This window comes from Pelodiscus sinensis, chromosome Z, assembly GCF_052426305.1.
Source record: "Pelodiscus sinensis isolate ZL-2025 chromosome Z, ASM5242630v1, whole genome shotgun sequence".
NCBI lineage: Eukaryota > Metazoa > Chordata > Testudines > Trionychidae > Pelodiscus > Pelodiscus sinensis.
The window spans coordinates 15,949,522-15,972,165 of NC_143085.1; the positions used below are offsets into that span (position 1 = coordinate 15,949,522).

The 22,644-nt window shown below is 43.2% G+C and overlaps 1 protein-coding gene across 2 annotated transcripts in view; it reads right to left on the bottom strand.

The window, feature by feature from the left end:
- TXNRD2 (thioredoxin reductase 2) overlaps positions 1-22,644 on the bottom strand; it is a 75,838-nt gene that overhangs the window by 13,017 nt on the left and 40,177 nt on the right. For both annotated transcript variants that reach the window (XM_075898330.2, XM_075898329.2), the window contains exons 12-14: positions 11,522-11,658; positions 2,380-2,475; positions 2,074-2,166 (exon numbers count right to left, since the gene is read on the bottom strand). In XM_075898330.2, coding sequence (XP_075754445.2) covers positions 2,074-2,166; positions 2,380-2,475; positions 11,522-11,658 — 326 coding nt within the window. The remainder of the gene's footprint in view (positions 1-2,073; positions 2,167-2,379; positions 2,476-11,521; positions 11,659-22,644) is intronic.

The window sequence follows — 22,644 nt, forward strand, 5'->3', positions numbered from 1 at the left end:
AAGAAGTAACGAGTGGGATTGCGCAGGGGTCTGTTTTAGGACTGGTTCTGTTCAATATCTTCATCAACTATTTAGATATTGGCATAGAAAGTACTCTTATTAAGTTTGCAGATGATACCAAGCTTGGAGGGGTTGCAACTGCTTTGGAGGATAGGGATCAAAATGATCTGGACAAATTGCAGAAATGGTCTGAGGTAAACAGGATGAAATTTAATAAGGACAAATGCAAAGTGCTCCACTTAGGAAGGAACAATCAGTTTCACACATAGAGAATGGGAAGCGACTGTCTAGAAAGGAGTACAGGAGAAAGGGATCTAGAGGTTATAATGGACTACAAGCTAAATATGAGTCAACAGTGTGATGCTGTTGCAAAAAAAGCAAACATGATTCTAGGATGCATTTACAGGTGTGTTGTGAGCAAGACACGAGAAATCATTCTTCCACTCTACTCTGAGCTGATTAGGCCTCAGTTGGAGTACTGTGTCCAGTTCAAAAAAGATGTGGAGAAATTGGAGAAGGTTCAGAGAAGAGCAACAAGAATGGTTAAAGGTCTAGAGAACATGATCTATGAAGGAAGACTGAAAGAACTGGGCTTGTTTAGTTTGGAAAAGAGAAGATTAAGAGGGGGACAGGATAGCGGTTTTCAGGTATCTAAAAGAGTGTCACAAGGAGAAGGAAGAAAACTTGTTCTTCTTGGCCTATGAGGATAGAACAAGAAGCAATGGGCTTAAACTGCAGCAAGGAAGGTTTAGGCTGGACATTAGGAAAAAGTTCCTAACTGTCATGGTGGTTAAACAGTGGAATAAATTGCCTAGGGTGGTTGTGGAATCTCCATCTCTGGAGATATTTAAGAGTAGGTTAGATGTCTATCAGGGATGGTTTAGACAGTATTTGGTCCTGCCATGAGGGCAGGGGACTGGACTCAATGACCTCTCGAGGTCCCTTCCAGTCCTAGTATTCTATGATTCCATGAAAAACCAGGAACCAATGTTTATAACAGCATTAACTAATAAACTAGATTTCTTTTTGAAGCTTACAAGATATGTAGTTACTGTGGTAAAAAGGACACATGGAAAGCAAGACCAAGAACGGAAAACATCTTGCTCACAAAAAGCTCAGCTATTTATACTGAAAAAAAATATTCATTTCTAGTGTGCTGAATTGACAGTTATCATCTGATCTTAATTTGGTTCAGTCCTCTTTTGATCAAAAGGTTAGGGAATTCCTAAGGTTTTGAGGCATATAAAAATGGTGAGCTCTCCATATCTGTAATCATATACTGCAGGGGAAACTGAAAGGTTAATTTTTCCAGATTGCCTAGTAACAATTTTTGTTATTTTTTAGGTATTAATTTCCTGAGTTTCAGTTTAAACCAATCAATCTCTTTATTGTATGCACATAGATAGTGTAATCAGGGTCAACTATAGCCATGCTTAAGCTAAATGTTGTATGCAAAAACATACTGCTTGGAAAGAGCAATTACTTTGTTGCCATTTATGTTCTTTCAGACACCCAGGGGACATCAGAAACCTTTAGATGAAAAGGCAGCTAGGCAGATAATTTTGAAGACTCAAATGCAGTGATGGACAGCCTAAGCTAATGAGTGGCCCATATATGTGGCCTTTGTTCATTTCAGTGGGCTGCAAGATTGTTTGACTCACTGTACTTGCATACCTAGAATTTGCGGAGAATGCCAAGTGAACTGTAGCAGCGCTTTGATTGGATGCTGAGGAAGCACACAGCTCCCACAGTCAATGTTGTGTGCAATCAGCACGCACATCAATTCATGTGCCCTTTCATCACATGCACGTTACTTTAATTTATGATGGCTGTACGGTGTAACTCATTCAAATAGTAACAAAGTTTCCCTAGTTACCTGTTACACAAACTGCTTTTGAAATTGGGATCTTGGTTTCTCTAGAGCAATTACATTCAATCATCATAACATTATGGAGTAGTGGCTAAGGGCTCAAAAGTCCTGGATGTACAAATATCACTTTTACAAGTTATCATAGTTTCCATAGGGGTAAAGTTCCCATCTCTCCATCCTTGCACAATTAAAAATTTTCATACCTCTATGTTATCCAGTCCATATTGTTCCACTGCCTTTTCTTCTGACAGTCCTACACAACCGTATTCCAGAGGAGTGAAAACTGTAGTGGGTACCTAACATCATAAAATAACCCCAAATGTTACTGTTGTCTACAAAAATAGACAGTTTGATATGGGTACTTTTGAAGTAATGTGAAGAGTTTCAGTGCACCGTTCTGAAAAGCTGTCCCCATATTACAAAAACATTTTTCTCATCTATTTAGTAACTTGTCAGGTTTTGTTTTCACCCGTTATAAATAATACTAAAGAAAAAAGTTAACAACTCACATTGTCATAATCCATCAGTTCTGAAGAATGGCCAAAGAGACGTTGAGCCAGCAGCTTTCCTGCAGCAATTGCCGTAGGTGTCAGTTCAGGGCGCCCCTGAAAAGGGATTAAAAAAAGTTTGCTTCATCCAGAAGATATGATTTTCCCCAGTGATGGCAGCCAGAGAGGTGCAAGAGTTTCGGATCCCAACACAGCAAAACATAACAGCAAGTACCCAATGATTTGTCCCATTTCAGATAAGAAGCCGAGTTAGAACTTGTGGTAGAAATGTAGCCATGTTAGTCTGGTGCAGCTGAAACAAAAAACAGGACTGTGTAGCACTTTAAAGACTAACAAGATGGCTTAATAGGTGATGAGCTTTCATGGGCCAGACCCACTTCCTCAGATCAAATAGTGGAAGAAAATTGTCACAACCAAATATACCAAAGGTTACAAATAAAACAATGAACACATATGAACAATGAACACACATGAAAAGGACAAATCAAATTTCAGAACCGAAGAGGGATGGAGGGGGGGAGGGAAGGGGCGGAGGTAAATGTCTGTGAGCTAATGATATTAGAGATGATAATTGGGGAAGCTATCTTTGTAATGGGTAAGATAATTAGCGTCTTTATTCAAATTTGAGTGTAAAGTGTCGAATTTAAGCATGAATGACAGTTCAGAGGATTCTCTTCGAAGTGATGTCTTAAAAGGTCGTTGAAGCAGGATGCAGGTAATCAAGTCATTGAGACAATGTCCTTTCTGGTTGAAATTGCAAGAAACTGTTTTTTGCCATTTCAACCAGAAAGGACATTGTCTCAATGACTTGATTACCTGCATCCTGCTTCAAAGACCTTTTAAGACATCACTTTGAAGAGAATCCTCTGAACTGTCATTCATGCTTAAATTCGACACTTTACACTCAAATTTGAATAAAGGCGCTAATTATCTTACCCATTACAAAGATAGCTTCCCCAATTATCACCTCTAATATCATTAGCTCACAGACATTTACGTCCCCCTCTTTCCCCCATCACCTTTCTGTTCTGAAATTTGATTTGTCCTTTTCATGTGTGTTCATTTTTTTATTTGTATCCTTTGGCATATATGGTTGTGACAATTTTCTTCCACTATTTGATCTGAGGAAGTGGGTCTGGCCCATGAAAGCTCATCACCTATTAAACCATCTTGTTAGTCTTTAAAGTGCTTCACAGTCCTGTTTTTTGAGTTAGAACTTGTGAGCTAACAAGTCCTAACAACCGATGCTCCTTCTAATCTTTTCCATCAATGTATGGAATAAATTTTTTATGTGCACTGATGCATGTATGTGATCCTCAGTAGGAACAAAAACCTAGCTGTGGGCACTCTGCTTATCAGCTGAACGGTATGTGAATTTCTCCACAGTAGTCACACAAATGCGCAGCTAATGGTGAACAGTGCTAACACACATTTAAGTTCTTGTCAAGACAAGCCCCACGAGTCCATCCAAGGTTAAAGAATCCACACAGGGAAAGGAACAGAGACAGGGAAAAGTTTGCCTCGAGTGTGAAAGAGATCAGGAAATGGGGAAGAAATGATGCGAGGAACTCAACAGCATTAGTTGGAAGGTATTTTGTGACGATGTTTTATAAAGGGCCCTGGCATTTTGGTGGATTTAGGTTCTGTCATATTTCTCAAATTCACAAAGACATTAAGTGGCTGCCTCAATACTTTTGCAATCTAAGAGTTTCCTGGCATTCACAACTAACCACCACCATAGGAACTGAATTCAATAAATATCAGAAACAAGATTTCCCTTTCCACTTGCTCAAGCTTTTCAAACTTATATTTACTACTGTAAAACCTTTGATTAATTCCCTCCTCTCAGCTTATACGGAAGATTTAAATGGGTATGTAAGTACCCCCTGTATATATCAGTAGCTGTGAATGACTTCTGTACACATGGGCATATCAGCTGAACTCCAAATCTTTTTGTAGTTTTTCATGGCTTTTATTGTCTCCTATACCATCCATTGTACCTTCTTTATTAACATAGCAAAACCAAGTGCACTCACTGAGTTGTAATGTAGTTACAGACTTGCATATCAAAAGTTAAATCCAAACAATTTAGTATTGTAAGTGCTTATGTGTACCTGAGGCACATGCTTTATACGTTAATGAAGACTGGCCTATTTTTCTCCACAAACCATGACAAATCATGCAACTGCAAACCCGTGCTCTTTTTTCCAAGATCCATCAAATAATTGCTTTTCAAACATAGCATTTTCCCTTCCAAGATCTGTAAATGTCATTTACCAGATGAAGTTTGCCATTTGTTTTTTCTTACACACATTTGCCTGAAAAATGTCTGCCAATCATTTCTGTAGCAGGAAATACAGATGTTGTTTTGGCATTCCAGAAATGAATAGAAGATTGGAACGAGAGATAAAATTGTGAAAGCACTGCCATGCATTCCACAAAACCCAACTAATTACTAAAACATCCATGCAGATAAGGTACAATTTCTCATAAAACAACAGCTTTAAGACCTTCCCTGCTAAATTTTTGAAGTAAATACTCATTTTGCAGCCATGTGTACAACTATCAAATTGATTAACATTGATTTGAGTTGTTCGTAAGAATCCTTGCAGTATATTATACATTTAAAAAGCTTTGAAGTGCTGTGTATTTGTTCTAACTTGACTCATTTTGTGGGTCTTATTTCTATTCAGGACATTCTATCAAAGCAACATACTGTACCTTCACCCTGTTTCAACTGCTATAACACCTTTTAAAAAGGTGGATTTACAGTGACTCCTCCTATATATGTTAAACATCATTAAAAAAACATGTATCTGTTGCATAGGGGTGGGCAATAATTTTTAAAGGGTGGCCACTTCATAAATTTCTGAAGTGTCTCTGGGCTGCCCTGGAAGGGGCAGCGCCTTGGGTGGAAGAGGCGGGGACAGGACCCTTCCTATCTTCCCCGCCCACAGATCCTGATTGGTCTGGGGAGCACTAAGTCATAGCTTCCTGCCCCCTGTTGTGGCTTAGAAAGAATTGCCAGCTGTTTTGAACTGCTAGGGGTTCCCTCTAAGCACTGCACAACCCTAGTGATGGGAGAAGACTTCACATGCTCCCCAGGCCAATCAGGGTTGAGAGCAGGAGAATGCGTAACTTTGCCCTCAGACCATCTGCAAGGGGCACATGGCACTTAGAGTGAACTGCCAGCTGTTTAGAATAGCTGGAGGTTCCCTCTGGTGCTGCGAGCACCTGGTAGGAGAAGGAGACTTCGTGTGCTCCCCAGTTCCCAGGTCTCATTGGCCTGGGGCTGGGGGAGCAGCAGGGTGGCTGCGGGCCAGATCAGCAGACTTGGCAGACCACGGAGACTCACTTGTCCACCCCTGCTGTAGCATGCTTCTTCAGTAAGAATTATATTGAAGAAAGGATTTTAGCAAACATAAAATTTATACCAAATCTATATATACGCAAAACCATAACATATATTTGCAAGCTCAGACATAAAATCTACTGCCTCAACACTTTCATGATTGTTGATAGTGAAGAAACTAATGAGATATCATTTGTCAGTTAAAAAACAAACAAACAAAACCACCATTCACTGAAAGGATTTTGAGACCTTTATAAGAGTACTGGATGAACCCCTGGGAAGTTCATACAAGTTAATAACTTGGGCGAATTTAGGGTCTAATTTTGCAAATGATCATAACCATGCATACACAATTCTACCTTTATACCAGCCAAGTATGTATCTTAAAAGTAACAATGGTCCTTCTCAATAGGTGAGTGGGATTAAACTTGAGTGTAAACCACTCCACTGAACTCCTAATATTTAGTGGCAAATTAGTGTCTATGCAACATGAGTTTGGGAAATTGGGGCAGAGAATGATTTTTATGAGGTAATAGCAGTCATGCATCTCAAAGGACTCTTAATGCAGGTCACAAACTATACACTTACAGTGGCACTGAAAAGCTGTTTACTATGTGTAGGGGGAACAGACAAGTGGAAAACCAGTATGCAAGATCCTGTACAAAAGCTGATGGAGGAGTGGTATTGGCCAAGAACCTTTTGGCAATCCCTACTTCTACAGGCAAGATGGGGAGGGGAGAAAGTCACTGATGTCCATCTATAGCAGGGATGGGCAATAATTTTTGACAGGGGGCTACTCCAAGATTTTGGAAAGTGGTCAAGGGCCGCACTCTTCTTTGATATTCATGAAGATATTAATGAAGGTCTCGGATGGAGGTTGGGTGTAGAAGGGAGCTTGGGGTAAGGGACTGAGGTACAGGAGAGAAAGTGGAGTCTGAGAGGGAGTTTGGGTGAAGGAGGCAATTGTGACCTAGGGCAGGAGACTGGGTTGCAGGATTTGGTTTATAACCTAGGGGAGGTGACAAGATGCAGGAGTTTGGTTTGTAACCTAGAGTAAAAGGGGACAGTGATCTGGGCAGGGAATTTGGATGCCAGCTCTGGGTATAGGTGCAGGAGGGGAGTAGGGGATTTGTGTATGTTGGGAGGAGGGGGCAGAGGGCTGAAGAAGAGAGGGGCTGGTGTGCCAGAGGCAGTCTCTGGCCAGACTTACCAGCCAATAGCCCAATCAGCCTGCCTGCAGAGCTAAAAGCTTGAAGAGCTAGAAAAGCTTCTCGACCAGCCTGCCTACCGCACACCCGCTCAGGTTGCCTGGCAATATGCTTGTGTGATTAACAGAGCCGGAAGGAAGGGAGCTAGTGCTTTGTGGCTGCTTGTTATCCAAACAACCAGCTCCCATTGCCAGTTTCTGGCCAGAGGCCAGACAATGGAATTATGCTGGGGAAGGATGTTCCGCCTGAAGCCTTTCCTCACCTTACAATTTTTTTAAAAAGAGAAACAGCCCCACAGACACTTTTCTGAGCAGTGTGCAGAGCTGTGGGAAAAGCAGGTGGCTTGATGGGCCCAATTTGGCCTATGGGCTGTATTTTGCCCAGGCGTGACCTATAGCAAGAAGGAAGACAGTAGAACTTTTTTCTTCTTTTTAAAAGGTCTTATCCAAAGGATATGGACACACTAACATACATGGTTCTATCTTAATACATATACGCTGAAGGGCCAAACAAGACCTGCTATGATGTGTACCAACGGTTTTAGAATGCTTGGAGATTTCAAACCTGACAACTTGAAGAAACAACAGCATTGCATTTTCAATTGTACTCATATAAAATTATTATATTACTTAATTTTACCACAGAAATGCACTTCAACGTCAGATGAAATTTTCTGGCCTGTGTTAATGCAGATCAAACTAGATGATCATAATGGTTCCCTCTGGCTTTAATTGTAATGATTCTATTATGTCTTGGGTTATAAAAAGCTTCTTAAATGAAGGCCCTGACACTGTATAGAGAGATATATAAAGATGAGCTTCACTGAGCACTGATTCAACTCCTAAAGTGCTTGTCCCACAGTGGATTTGGCAGTGTAAAAAATGGGAGTTTCCTTATTATTTTACAGAGTCCCTACATTGAATAGACTTAGAGACAAATGACACCAGAATAGGAAAAGAAGAGAAAAGAGAAAGAGGGAGAACATGAGTTACATGAATGGAGCTTTTTAAGTGCTGACATTTTTAACAGTGAGACTAAGGTAGAGGAAAGACAAGTACTCAGCCCAAGAGGGTAAGTCACACAGGAAAGAAAGGTGTGGAAGAGGAGCAAAGCACAGAGAGCCCCAGTTCAGATGATCAGATCAGATGATCATGTGAACAGAATCCAGTCTTCTGAATTCCAGTCCAGTACTCTATTCACACTGCCTCTAACTTCTGAACTTCAAAGAGATTTAAGAGAAAAAAAGGCCAGAGTAACAGAGTTTAAGGACAGACAGAATCACCTCATCATCTAGTCTGACTTCCTGTATATAACGGCCATCATTCCCACCCAGCCACAAAACTCAACTGCAAGTAGACCAAAGTATTACACAATCTTCAGAAGATTAAACTATTGTGTGCCAAAGGCAGCAAATAGGAGGGATCAACGGTAGGGAATTGATTAAATAAGATACAACTGGATGATTCTGGCACACACCTTGCACACCATACAACAAAGGATGGCAATGCCCCTCACACCTGGTCACTGGCAATCTGACCTAGAAGAAAATCCCTTCCCAGCTAAGGATGTTAAGGATTGACTAGTCGACTGCTAATGCAAATGCTTATTGGATACTCAGTTGACTACTCACCTCCTCCTCCCCCTTGCTGCCTCTATCAGATAGAGGCAGCAAAGGGGGCGAGAGGGAATACTTCAAAGCGGCAGCATTGAAGAGCTGAGCCTGGGATCAGGTGTATGGCACTGCCACTTTGAAATACGAAGGTGGCATTCAAAGGGTCAGCTGCCGCGTGGAGCCTGGGGTCAGCAGAGTCCCCAGCTGATCCCAGGTTCTGCTGAAATGCTGCATGGAGCTCAGGATCAGCTGGGGAGTTCCCTGCTGACCCCCGGGCTCCATGAGGGAGATTCCACTTTGAAATGAACAAAAGTCCCCACTAGGAATTCTTGTACATTTCAAAGCTCGCATGCAGCCTGGAGTCAGCAGGATTTCCTACTAGCCCTGGGCTGCATGTGGAGTTCCACATTCCCCCTTTGAAATTTCAAAGGAGGAATGCGGAAGTGCCTATTGACTAGTCAATGGAAACTCCATCGACTACTCGACTAGTAAATTAATGGATATTTAACATCCTTATTCCCAGCTCTATCCTGCGCATCTGAGCAAGAACAAGACATTTGAGAAAGAACTTCTAGTGGCACTTCAGAGCACATGCATACCCCATCCAGTGTCCCATTCCCAGCTCTGGCCATCTCTGATGGTTCAAAAGGAAGAGACCAAAAAACCCCAACCCAAATAAATTTTGAGTGGGAGGTGGAGCAAGAAGGAGAAAGAGTTCAGGTACTGAGTGGATGCAGCAAATGTCTAGAAATGTCACAGAAGTAGAACTGATAAGAAATGGTGAGAGTCTGGATGTGAGAAGTCAAAGATAACCCTTAAAATTGTGAGTCTGAGTGGTGTAGAGTAATAGTGAAGTTGTCAACAATGATGGAAAAAGGAGGAAGGGAAAGAGTTTAGGAGGAAAGGAGCAGTTCAGTTTTGACAGCTTAAAAGGAAGTAACAGATCATCCCAGAGAAGACATCAGAATGAGAGAGAGACAGACAGACAGATAAACAGGAAGGGGTGCGAGCTTAGATGGAGGGGAAAAGGTTAAAGGTGGAGAGGTAGATTTATGAGATGTGTGTCTGGTTCCAGAGGTCTAGTTAGGAATGTGGTCAACTATCCTCAGGACATTATGTAACCTACCACACCTCTTGGAAGAGTTGGAATAACTATATTGTTTAAATGTGGCAGAGTTACAAATTGTTTAAAGAGCTTTCAATTTATACTGTATACATCCTTTGGATGTCACCACGGTATTAAAACTGTTTTGAAAAACAAGATCTCAGGTATATAAAGACCAAACCTGAAAAGCACTGATGCACTCAACAGCCAATAACTCCAGTGGTAGCTGAGGAAAAGCTGTACTTTGCAAGACCAGGCCCATAGTATTGTCTATCTCAAATATTTATAAGATGTGCTTTGGGAATAGAAGCAACTTGATTTATAAGCAAGAGTACTTGCTATCACTGTAAGACAGTGCAAACATACATAATTAAATATTTTATGAAGACAACTTGTTTCTAGATGCTCAGTTTATATTGATTCTCTTGAGTTTTTACATGACCAAACTGGCCTTGTGGCTCAAAATACATTCTAACAGGTGCAAGAAACTGTTGTCAGAGCACATTTTGTAGATTATTATTAGAGTAGGGTTAATGCTGCAATAATCTGTGATTATTTGCTTTGCTCATTTTGTTTTACTAATTACTGAATGAGTTTTTAGAATGTTTGTGCCCCTTTTATGTTCCTTTGCCATGAACTTCTGAGCAACTGAGTTTTACTTGGCATGAATGTTCACAGAATGAAAAGCAGAACCACATGAACAAATATTCAGGGTAATCAAATTTTAGGATTCAAAGATGCCAATTCTTGTGCCAGAAGCATTCCAAACTAGGGAAGACAAAGTGTCATGTGACCAAATTACAATTAAATAAGAAAATTCTAAAAATATTAAATATTCATTGAACTTTTCACATTTTTTAGACATACTGAGAATTATTCATTCAGCTCTAGTAATTATTTATATTTTAATTCAATGTTCATGGATTGCATGAAGAGATTGATTTGAAGGGATAAAACAATATTAAAGATATTTTTCTATCTTCTGCTTGGTAATGCATTTCCTGATAATCATCAACTTTAATCCAATACAGAAAGACTTAACAAGATTTTGGTCAGGGAAATTATTGGTCCAGGTGGCTGACATACCATTGTACAAATTAAAAAAGACCAAAATACTGTATATGTGCTTGGAGCAGTGGTTCTCCAAGTGTGGTCCATAAGCATCATGCAGGTGGGCCATGGGCTTGAGGCTCCCCGCTCCCACAATAGGGAGCCTGTGCTGCCAGTCCAGCCCTGCTCCTGCAAGGTTGGAGTGTCAGTCCTGATTATTTGGAAGAAGGGAGCAGGCTGAGGTATGGGCCATTTGGGGAAATGGCAGCACAGGAAACTGCTTCTCTGGAGACTTTCCCCACTGCTCCCATTGGCTAGAATCATTGGGAGCACCGGGGGTGGTGGTGGTGCCCAGAAATGACAGGAGGCACAGAGTAAGTGCCTCTTATCTCCCTCATGCCCAGACCCCCACACTCCATCCCCTTCATACACCAACTTCCCACTGAGACCCCACATCCTCAGCCCACTCCTGCACCGTCCTTCCCACCGAGAGCCCTTACCCTGCTCCTGTACCCAACTTCCCTCCTGGCCAAAGCAGCCTCCCCATCAGCCCATCCCTACATCCTTCCTCCCAGCCAGACTGCCCAAGCCTGTTCCTGCGTCTTCCTTTCTGGCCAGACCCCCACCTCATACTCTCCTGCACCCATTTTGTCATCATGGGTAGTTGGCTGGTGGTCCATGGAAAGGTCTGCATTGAGCGGAGTGAGCTGCAGGTCAAAACATTTGAGAACCACTATGCTAGAGCAGGATGACATCTGATTACTAGTTATAAGTCAGTTCCTGTTATTGTAAAATAGTTTATGTAGACATTGTACCTCTGTTATGTCTCCAATTGCGTAAATGTGAGGAACAGAAGTAGCTTCTTTGGGATCAACAATGATCTTTCCAGTTTCAGAGTTAATTTTCACCCCAACTGTCTCCAGATTCAGAGTTTTAGTGTCAGGTGTTCGGCCTTTAAGGAAATGTAAAAACTTAAGTTAATATATTTCATCAACTTTAATCTAAAAGAACCATTATTCACTGTCAAAAGTTTCCAAGAACTTGGTGCTCTTCAATAAAACAAGAAGGAAAAAGTGCATTACAAGTGCCTTAGTTTAGATCATTTTCAAGAAAGTTATCCCACAACAAAATGATAAGACCATTGCTTTACTATAGCTCTGTGTTAACATCAGAACCAGAAGGTTTAATGTTACATATTAAATGCAGTTATCAACATATATATTATTTAAAAACAAAGTATCATATCTTCTCAGAAATTAGCATTCAACTAAAGTAGTGTTTCGTAAAATTTTTAAGACTGAGGAATACCAAATAATTATTTTTTTTAAATGAGGAACACCAAGGATTTTTTGTTGAGCAAAAAAAAAAAAAAAGGTCGGGAGGTGGAGGGAGGGGGAGGAAGGGTTGGAAGAGAGGGGAAGTTATTGAGGAAAAAGGGTCAGGGGAAAGTTAAAGGGTTGCCTGCCTCTTTAAGGGAGGCTATTTTTAATTCTGTTGTTCACTGCGGCACACCTCCAACTGCCTCGCAGCACACAGGTGTGCCACGGAATACAGTTTAAGAAACACTGAGGTAAAGTGAAAGAACCTCTAACAAATCTATCCTTCCCTCACCTTTTTGACCATCTTTCTTTACCTTTTCATTTCTTTCAGCTAGGATAATGAAGAAAATCAGTGAAGTTCAATTCACTTTCAATTTCTTTGTGATACAATGTTTGTGTCTCGTATACTATATGGCCGTGGTCCCCAACACGGTGCCCGCGGGCATTTCAATGCGCCCGCCAGGTGCTCGGGGCTGGCTTGGCCCCAGGCACATCGCGCACGGGCGCTTGCGGGGGGAGTGCGCTTGGCGGGGGGAGCGCCGGGCGCGTGGCACTCGGCGGAGGGGGCGGGGCGGAGCGCCGGCCCCGGGCACGCGGCGGGGGGGGAGCGCCGGCCCCGGCCCCAGGCGCGCGGCGAGGGGGAGGGGCTGGCCCCGGGCGCGCGGCACTCAGCGGGGGGAGCGCCGGCCCCGGGCACGCGGCGGGGGGGAGCGCCGGCCCCGGGCGCGTGGCACTCGGCGGGGGGAGCACCGGCCCCGGGCGCACGTCTCTCGGCGGGGGGGAAGGGCGGGGGGGAGCGCTGGCCCCGGGAACTCGGCGGGGGGAGCGCCGGCCTCAGGCGCGCAGCACTCGGCGGGGGGGAGTGCCGGCCCCGGGCGCGCGGCACTCGGCGGAGGGAGCGCCGGCCCCAGGTGCACGGCACTCAGCGGGGGGAGCGGCCCCGGGCGCGCGGCACTTGGCGGGGTGAGCGCCTCCAGGCGTGCGGCGTGGGGGGCCCGCCCCCGGGCACGCGGCTGGGGGGGGCCCGCCCCCGGGCATGCGGCAAGGGGGGGGCCCGCCCCCGGGCATGCGGCAAGGGGGGGGCCCGCCCCCCGGCATGCGGCAAGGGGGGGCCCGCCCCCCGGCATGCGGCAAGGGGGGGGCCTGCCCCCCGGCGCGCATGTGTCCCCGCCCTCTGGCGCCTGGCGGGTAAACGGCCACGCCCCCTGGCGCCCGACAACCTCAAAGGTTGGGGACCACTGCTATATGGGAACGTTTGTGTATTTATGGCAATGCTTCTGCTGGTCATGGTCTTTTAGCAAAGTTTTTATCTTGGAACAAATTTAAGTTGATGGTGTCTCTAAGTTATATATCTGATACAAAAATGCATGTGGCCTGGAATCTAAATGGCAAAAACCTGCAGAAAGCAGGCTACTTGTCTATGTAAAGCTTGATAAAATTCCACTGAGCAGTCTGTACAATGCTTAGCACAACAGGTCCTGATCCTCAATGGCTGTTCTAAGCTCAACCACTGTACAAATAAAATTTTAAAGATAACATGCAGAATCAAGTTATCTAGTATCAACAGAATTTGCAAAGGCAAATATGATCACATTGGATAAATTAGCAAAATAAATCCAAATAAGGAAAAATTTCCTTCTGGTAAAGCAGAATCTATTTTTAGAGGCTATAAAGGAAGGGAACAGGAGGATGCACTCTTTGTGTGGGATCCAGGGTTTTGTGTTTGATGTTAACACAGAGCTATAGCAAAGCAAAACAAAAAGGGAAATGTGTTTGCATTATAAAAAACAAGGTCTTTGATGTTAATGTAGGAAATTATTAAACAAAAGGAAAACCTGGCTTGTCAATGCAGATCTAATTATATGTAAACATATGATTCACTGCTTTACACATCTGCCATATTACCAGGCCCCCCAAACAATGTCACTTCTGAATGCCTCAGTAAGGACTTCTGCGTATTAATTTCATCTGGTGAAACCAACACTTCCTCTGGGAGTACTGACTGAAGCTGTCGGCACTTGGCTATCTGTCTGTCTTCCCTTCTGCAGTCCCCATGGGATGTTGATCTGCTGTTTCTTCTCTGCCCCTTGCTCCACAGTCCTGATGCTATCAGGCAACAAAAATAATAAACCTCCAGGACCTTATCTTGGCTCGGATGTGAAACAACTTCCTACCGTTGTATTTCTTTGTGTACTGAGAGTAAAGCCTGGATATTCTACAAATGGACAGCTAATGGGGTTTTCTAGTTTCCCCTTTTTCCTGCCCAGGCAGAGCCAAGAGAAAGCTTAGCACGCAACAGCATTAAAAACAAAACAAAACAAAACAAAAACCCTCCCTTATCAATAGATTAGTTTGAGACACTGTGACAAAAACAGTTTATCAAATCTGCAGTATAAAATGTAGACTTTCAATTCCAATCTATCTTAACATGTATATAGATTTGTATTAATTGCTAAAAAATGCACTAAGTATGGTTTGTTAGTCATTCTGAAACTCCCTTCCACACCCAACCACGCTACCCAAGTGCAGTTATGAAAGCAGTAATAAAATATTTCAACCGAGGTTGAATTTTTATTGGCTGCCAGCCTTAGTAGCTCAAATTCACAAACTAGAATTACATTTAGTAATCTTACTTTAAATCAACTGTATTAGCATTTGGCTCACAAATTCTCTCACATGAAGCATGATTAAATCTAATCCCAAATTTAGGAAGCCTAATGTTTTCCCATCTATCTACAATATTAAAGCAACTGCTAACGTGTTCCTAATGTTAGGTACTAGAACTAATTTTTGCTGATAAATTACTCTTAAATTCTCAAGGTTGTTTCAACTTTGTTTTAAAAGTACAGTTTTAGAAAAGTATCAGTTTACAACTTCTTCTCCAAACCCCACCAATCAAAGCAGAAATGGCCTCTCTTACAAGTCAGCACACATGCTTTTAATCTCACTTGCAAACACTGAAGATGATCACCATCTTAAAAACTCTGAAGAACAATAAGTCTATGAACGCATGTAGGGTATAGAGGTGGCTGTAGTTTTTTGTTTTGTTTTTTTTTAAATTCAGAACTGCAACCTATTATGCCACCCTGCTAGAAAAACATACAGAATCCTATTTCACTTTTTAAAATGGTTAATTGATTCTTGCCCATCATGACCCCACCAACCCTTTAATAATTGTGAATGAATCTAACAGTCTCACTTTAAACAAATATAGTAATCACATCTCCATGAAAAACAGATATTCCCTGGCCCTATTTCCCTGCTCTTTGTACACAAAATGTTTTAGGTAAGCCTTGGCAGAGAGGCTTCCTGAAGGAACTTGTCAGTCAACTGATCTAATGAAATCAATGGGTAATCTGCATATTCCCCTGTGGGACAAACTCTAAGACAGTCTACACTAAATGTTGTCACCAGGGCATGCCTGGGGTCTCCCAGTGAGCAGCCATAGAGTGACCTTTCCTCACTGCTGTGACCAATGAGCCTACATGAAGCCAAGCTACCTCAACTCCACAACTCAACAACTCCACCTCAGGCTTTGCTCCCACTTCCCTCAAGACGCTTTCCTCTCAAGCCTTCATGGCTGCCCTGACATCACTCCACCTTTCCCTGACCATTTCCTGCCTCTGCTCTTCCTCACCTCCTGAATGCTGCTGAATAGCTGTTTGTGGCAAGTGGGAGGTGATAAAAGGGAGAAGAAGGAGCAGATAGATGGGGCCACTGACATTTGGGGCTATTGGTGGGTGCAGAGCACCCACTATTTTTTTTAGCACTCACAGAGTCAGTGCCTAGGACACCATCATATGTTGACAGATCCTCCAATCACAGTCAGAAGCAACCATAATAATGGGCACAGGCAGGAAAAAACAACACAAGTCTGCCAGTAAGCCTAGAGCAAACAATTATTTACTGAAAATATCCTAGTGGTGATAAAGGGCATAGTTTATATTACCTCAGTAGGCTTTATTTCTTAGACAGATTCACACCACAGGCCACCAAAGCATTTATGCAGAAAAGCAATCTTGTCTATCATGCTCACACTACACTATGTATATGAGTGCTAGAGGATTTTGAGGAGAGCTAGCAAGATTATTTTCTGGCATATACACCAAGTGTAATGGTATCTGCACAACCAAGACCCTCAACGTTCATCTGCTCTGGTCTCTTATTGTATTAACCCTCTACTCAACCACTGATGCCTTCCTTGATTCCTCATCTTGCATTTTCTTTCGGAATGTCTCTTTATGCCTGAACCACTCTTCCTGAACTGATTTTCAAGTCAACTACCCTTTCAAACCTCTCCAAGAAGCTTATAAGAAAGTAGCCAATAATGCCCAAGGAATGCAAAGGGCCAATAACTGAAATTTGAAAGGGGAGGAAAAAGCAAAAATCGCTGATCATGATTAAGATTTTCAAAAGCAACTAAATGATTTAAGAAAGCATCCTATAAGCACTTGTGTTTCAAAGTCAGGAAGGCTCTTTTGAAAATCTCCCCCATGGAGTTCTGTAAGTTTCTCAAACTCTGCGTGTGTGATTCAGCAAAGGCCACCGAAGGTCCTTGTCAGAGCTACTATTAGCCACTTGCTCATTTTGCTATAGCATAATTTCTTGAGAGATGGAATTGCCCCTCCATCTGAAGAAGATTATATTCCAGGCAGTCCCCGGGTTATGTACAAGATAGGGACTGTAGGTTTGTTCTTAAGTTGAATCTGTATGTAAGTCGGAACTGGCATCCAGATTCAGCCGCTGCTGAAACTGACCAGCGGCTGACTACGGGAAGCCCGAGGCAGAGTTGCTCTGCCCTGGGCTTCCTGGAATCAGCCGCTGATCAGTTTCAACAGGCTGAATCTGGATGCCAGTTCTTACATACAGATTCAACTTAAGAACCCCAGGCGTCCCCAAGTCAGCTGCTGCCTGTAGTCAGTAGTCAGCGCTGTAGTCAGCGCTGGTCAGTTTCAGAAGCGGCTGACTTGGGGACGCCTGGGGCAGAGCAGCTTGGGTGCTGCTGGGTTGGTCCAATAGCGCCGAGGAGCGGCGCTACTGGACCAACCCAGCAGCACCCAAGCTGCTCTGCCCCAGGCGTCCTGATTCAGCCGCTGCTGAAACTGACCAGCAGTGGCTGAATCAGGACGCCTGGGGCAGAGCATCTGGGGTGCTGCCGGGTTGGTCCAGTAGCGCCCAGAGCAGCGCTATGGGACCAACCGGCAGCGCCCCAGCTATTGTACCACAGGCGTCTGGAGCAAAGCCGTGGAGCACGGGGGCAGCGGGACAGCCCAGACACGCCGCGGCTGTCCTGCTGCCCGCGTGCTCCGCGGCTTTGCTCCCTGTCTCCCTGGTCTGCTGGTCTCCAGCAGACCAGGGAGACGGGGAGCAAAGTGGAGCAAAGCCGCGGAGCATGCCGGCAGCGGGACAGCCGCGGCGTGTCTGGGCTGTCCGCTGCCCGCGTGCTCCGCGGCATTGCTCTGCTTTGCTCCCCGTCTCCCTGGTCTGTCGGTCTCCAGCAGACCAGGGAGACGGGGAGCAAAGCCTCTGAGAACGCCAGCAGCGGGACAGCCGCGGCGCGTCTGGGCTGTCCACTCCTCGCGTGCTCCCCGGCTTTGCTCCCCGTCTCCCTGGTCTGGGGAGACGTGGAGTAAAGCCGCGGAGCACGCGGGCAGCGGACAGCCCAGATGCGCCACAGCTGTCCCGCTGCCGGCGTCCTCAGAGGCTTTGCTTCCCGTTTCCCTGGTCTGCTTGTTTTCAGCAGACCAGGGAGACGGGCAGCAAACCACGTTCGTAACTGCGGATCCGACATAAGTCGGATCCGCGTAACTCGGGGACTCCCTGTAGTTGTTCAGCACAAGAATTGGCTCAGTAGTTGCTCAGGAACTTGCTACTGTCCTCGTCCCAGCAAAAGTAGATTGGGCAACATCATCTACTACAGCAGTGAAATGACTGTCTTGCTAAAATCAACGACAAAAATCAAAACATCTATAACTTTGGTTCTGCTGGACATGAGAGTTTTGGGTAACTCTATAACTGGGTGGATAACCTGTGATCTTTAGGGGAAAAAACACTAAGAAGCACACTTAGAGAGTAGTTTGCATAAATTTGAAATTTAAGGCCTTTTGCAAGGTATTAAAAAAAAGAAAGCTTTCACATTACTAAGTCTCTCAATTTAAAAGGGCAAAGACCAAGGACTTTGTGAGTCCCTTAAGGCTGACTCTGATATTCATGAAAAGCAATGCTCTGACTGGTCACTTATAGTGGTCACCAATTTCTCTCTCCACCATGGTAAGGAAAGTAGACTCATTTGTTTATCTATATGAACTTTAAGGAACAGTAGCATTAGTTATAATGATGGCACAAGATTACTCTGAAATGTTTTTCACCAGTGTTTTCACACTGACACCCAAGTCATAAATGTATGAAGGACATTAATGACTTTGGTCATGCAAGTCTCAGATAGGTAGCGTGTTTAATCTGTATCTGCAAAAACAATGAGGAGTCCTGTGCCACTTGAAACATGAACAGATTTCTTAGATAATCTGCTAGCTAACACAGTAAGATATGCTTAGAAAATGTGCAGGTGCAGATGGGAGGGGTCACAAGTGCTTTGGAGAACAGGATCAGAATTCAAGAGGGCCATGACAAATTGGAGAGTTGATCTGAAATCACCAAGGTGAAATTCATTAAAGACATGTGCAAAATACTTTAATTAGGAAGGCAAAAACCAAATACACAACTAAAAAAGGGGGAATACCTGAAAAGGTGGTAGGACTGCTGTTCAGTATCTGGTAGTTATAGTGGATCATAAATTGAATATGACTCAACATTATCATGCAGTCATGAAAATGCTAATATTCTGGATAGTAATATGTATGTCATTTGTAAAGACATGGGAGGGAATTTCCCACTCTAGTTGGCATAGGAGACTTCCTGAAGTTAAGGATGCCACACTTTAGGAAAGATAGACTAATTGGAGAGATACTAGGGATGTTAAATATCAGTTAACTGAACAGTCAATTAAACTCATGAATTCTTATCTGTTACTCAATTCTATAGTCCCTTGGAGTGGGGCCGGCAGCCAGTGCGCTCCAGCCCCACTCCACAAAACTGCCTCTGTTTAAAAACCAGCTCCCCTCATGGACTGGCTGCTTATCTCCCTGCGTGCTGCTTCTGATAGAGACATCAGCACAGGGTGGCAGCAGCCGCTGTCTGGGGGGGGTCGGGTCTGAGCTCCCGGACCTGGTGTGAGCCGGAACTGAGCTGGGCTGCCTGCCCACCTGGTTCCTAATACACTTTAAATGCAGAGGCACAGCAGGGGTAGGTCCCGGACCCAGCACAAGCCGGGACTGAGCTGGGCTGCTGGCCAGCCTGCTAAAAAATTTACTGGGGGAGGGCGGGCGGGGGGGGAGGGAGAATGTGTGTAGTCTATAGCATTAACCTGTAAGCTTTTGCTTATTGGTTAATCCATTAATCGACAACACTTTTACATGCCTAAGAGATACTAAAGGCAAGGAACATCAACAAAGAAAAAAACCTGACCCTGACAAAAGGTTAAAAGAGCTAGGAATGTTTAGTCTTGAGGAAAGATGACTGGAGTAGGACAAGAGAAATGGATATAATAGTCCTTAAAATATTTGAAGATTGTAGAGAGAGCAGTGATAATTGTTCTAGAAGTCTATGAAGATAGGACAAAACACAATGGGCTTAATCTGCTCTAAGGGAGATTTAGGCTAAATGTTAGGAAAAATTTTCTTAACTATAAGGGTAGTTAATTTCTGGAATAATCTTCCAAGGAAGGTTGTAGAATCTCTGCCTTTGAAGATTTTTTTTTAAAGAACTGGTTGGCAAACACCTATCATGAATGGACTAGGTTTATCTGGTTCTGTCTCAGCATAGGAGACTACCTTATATTGACCCCTTGAGTCCTTTATCTCTCTGATACTACAATGCTAGAAATTGAAACGGATACCTCTCATCAACTAAACTGTCAACTGTTCAAAAATGCACTTGCACACACAGACCAGAACGTAAATTACACTGATGTTTCCTAGATTTGACAAAACACTAAACAGCAATTGCAGTAGCCACATGACGACAAAGGTTAGAATGCACCAAAATAGAGATGCCTCATATATGTGAATTAAACAAAGGAAAGAAACAACATGCAACACATCTAGCATCAGACAAAGACAACAATAAATATCATTTTAAGAAAAAAAATGTCTGTTATGTGCCACAGTAATGGGACTTTGGGTAAACCCTAGAAGGACTCAATTCCTGGATAGCACTTAATGGAAATGGCACTTAAATTTCCAGCAGGAGAATATTAGGATTGAAAATGAGCAAGACAGACAACAAAATGTTATGGGAATTCAGAACAAAATAGCCAGGCTCTCAGCAAACTATAACACATTAGTACCGTAAAATCTCAAATATAATGCGCACCCTGACGTTTGAATTTGATCATAATGAAAAAATCTATATTCCTATATATAATGCACACCCCAATTTTGCCCACTGTACATGTATTTTATGATACCCTTCATCACAGATACGAAGGCGTTGTTAAATGTAGTCTCTTCGATTGCAAGTCTATGGTATACCGGTGCGTTGTATTGCTTGCCTTTTTGTATTGCTGGTTGATAGCACATGAGCATACGATTATAGAATACGTGGCATTTCAACGCTCTATTACCTTTAAATTCAACTTCACATCCGGTGTCCATGTTTATAACTTATTTTCAAAAATGTCAGCAATTAATTAACTATAAACTATTTCATACAACATGTAAGACGTAAATTTCATATTATTTATTGTTTTTAAATATTTTAAAGCATTCTAGGAATCTCTGCCATTTCAGTTGATGTTGATTTCATGTTTACTGCTATCTCAGCGTGGCATCAGCATAGCAGAGGTTCGTCATCTTCTGACACGGAAATGCCAAAATAAAACTTTAAACAATAACTCCTATATATAATGTGCACCCTGACTTTAACCCAAAAAACTCGGAAACAAAGTCTGCATTATATTCACGATTAAATGGTAGTAATGGTTTTCTGAGATTAACAGAGGTGCATTATTTATCAGTGAATAGACTAGGTTTCAAAGGTTAAGATTCCAACAGCTACTCTAGTCCTTGAAGATGATTTTCAAGATCATCTCTTTTGCTCAGAGGCCTGGCATGGTTATACCTAGAGGAGGTCAGGGCATTACTTCCATATATGGAAAGTATCAAAGGAAAGTACCAAAGCAAAATTTGTTTGTTTTTTTTTTTTTGGCTAATCCAAACTGATGTGGTTGTAAGTTTTGAAGAAAACTGGTATAAAGCAATTCTGGCAGGCTTAACTCTTTCTTATTACTGAAAGCCAATGATCTTTCTTCAGCCATACATAGTCCTCTTCTTGGCAGTCACTCGATAATGAGTAGGATGTCTTCCTGTGACCCTGATAATGTGGATCAGTTGAAGACTGATCAACCCGATGCTTGAGCCACAGAAGGGGCAGGTACTGGTGGCTGAGATGCCTTTTTGCCACTTTTTTCTCCTTCTCTGCCTCTCTTCGCCTGCACTGCAGCAGGACCTCTCAAACTGTACCATCCCCTCACGGACTACAACTCTCCACTGGGAACGATCCTGGGCAACGTACTCCCAAGTCTTGACACCGATACCATACTTTTTCATATTTGACTTCAACATGTTCTTAAAACACTTCCTCTGGCTCCCAACGCTCTTCCATCCTTCCTTCAGCTTGGAAAACAGAATCTGTTTTGGGAGACACTCATTAGGCATCCAGATCACATGACCAGTCCAATGATGTTGTTGGTAGATAAAGATAGCTTCAATGCTGGTCATGTTGGACACTTCGAGGACACCAGTGTTCATGCGCCTGTCCTCCCAAGGGATATTTTGGATTCTCCTAAGGCAGCATTGATGATATTGTTCAAGTGCTTCCAGGTGACGCATATATGTTGTCCAGGTTTCACATGCATACAACAGTTTTGGAATAACTACTTCATGATACACAAGGAGTTTTGTCTTGGCACCGATGACCTGGTTCTCAAAGACCCTTCATCTCAGGCGGACAAAAGCAGAGCTTGCGCAGCTCAGGTGATGCTGGATTTGCGCATCAATGTCGACTTTGGCGGAGAAATGATTTCCAGGTATGGGAAATGCTTCATGTTTTCTAGCAGTTCTCCACTGCTTTCAATAGATGGTACCTGAGATTATCTTGTCAGTGAGGACTGATGGAGCACTGTGGTCTTTTTGATCAGTGTGAGGCCAAGAGAGACAGTATGTAGTCATACACACTAGGAAAGAAATCACCGGTCATCCAAAGTCATAAGGCAGAGTCAGTGCATGAGTGTCTAAGGAGGACAACTTCATGCCTTTTCAGTTTTAGAAAGCACTTAAGGCACACACTATTTTTATAGAAAAAGTTATTTTGTTTCAAAGACATGATGCCCATATCCCAGTGGTGGGTAAGTGCAAACATAACAGCAAGCAGAGAGACCAAAAAAGCTTGTTCCAAGGCATACATCTGAAAACCAATGCTCTCTTTGTAAGGCTAACCTGTAAATTGTCTATTGCTTTTGGTGGTTCTATCTTTGCGGCTCATTTTGCATCAGCAGTTTACCA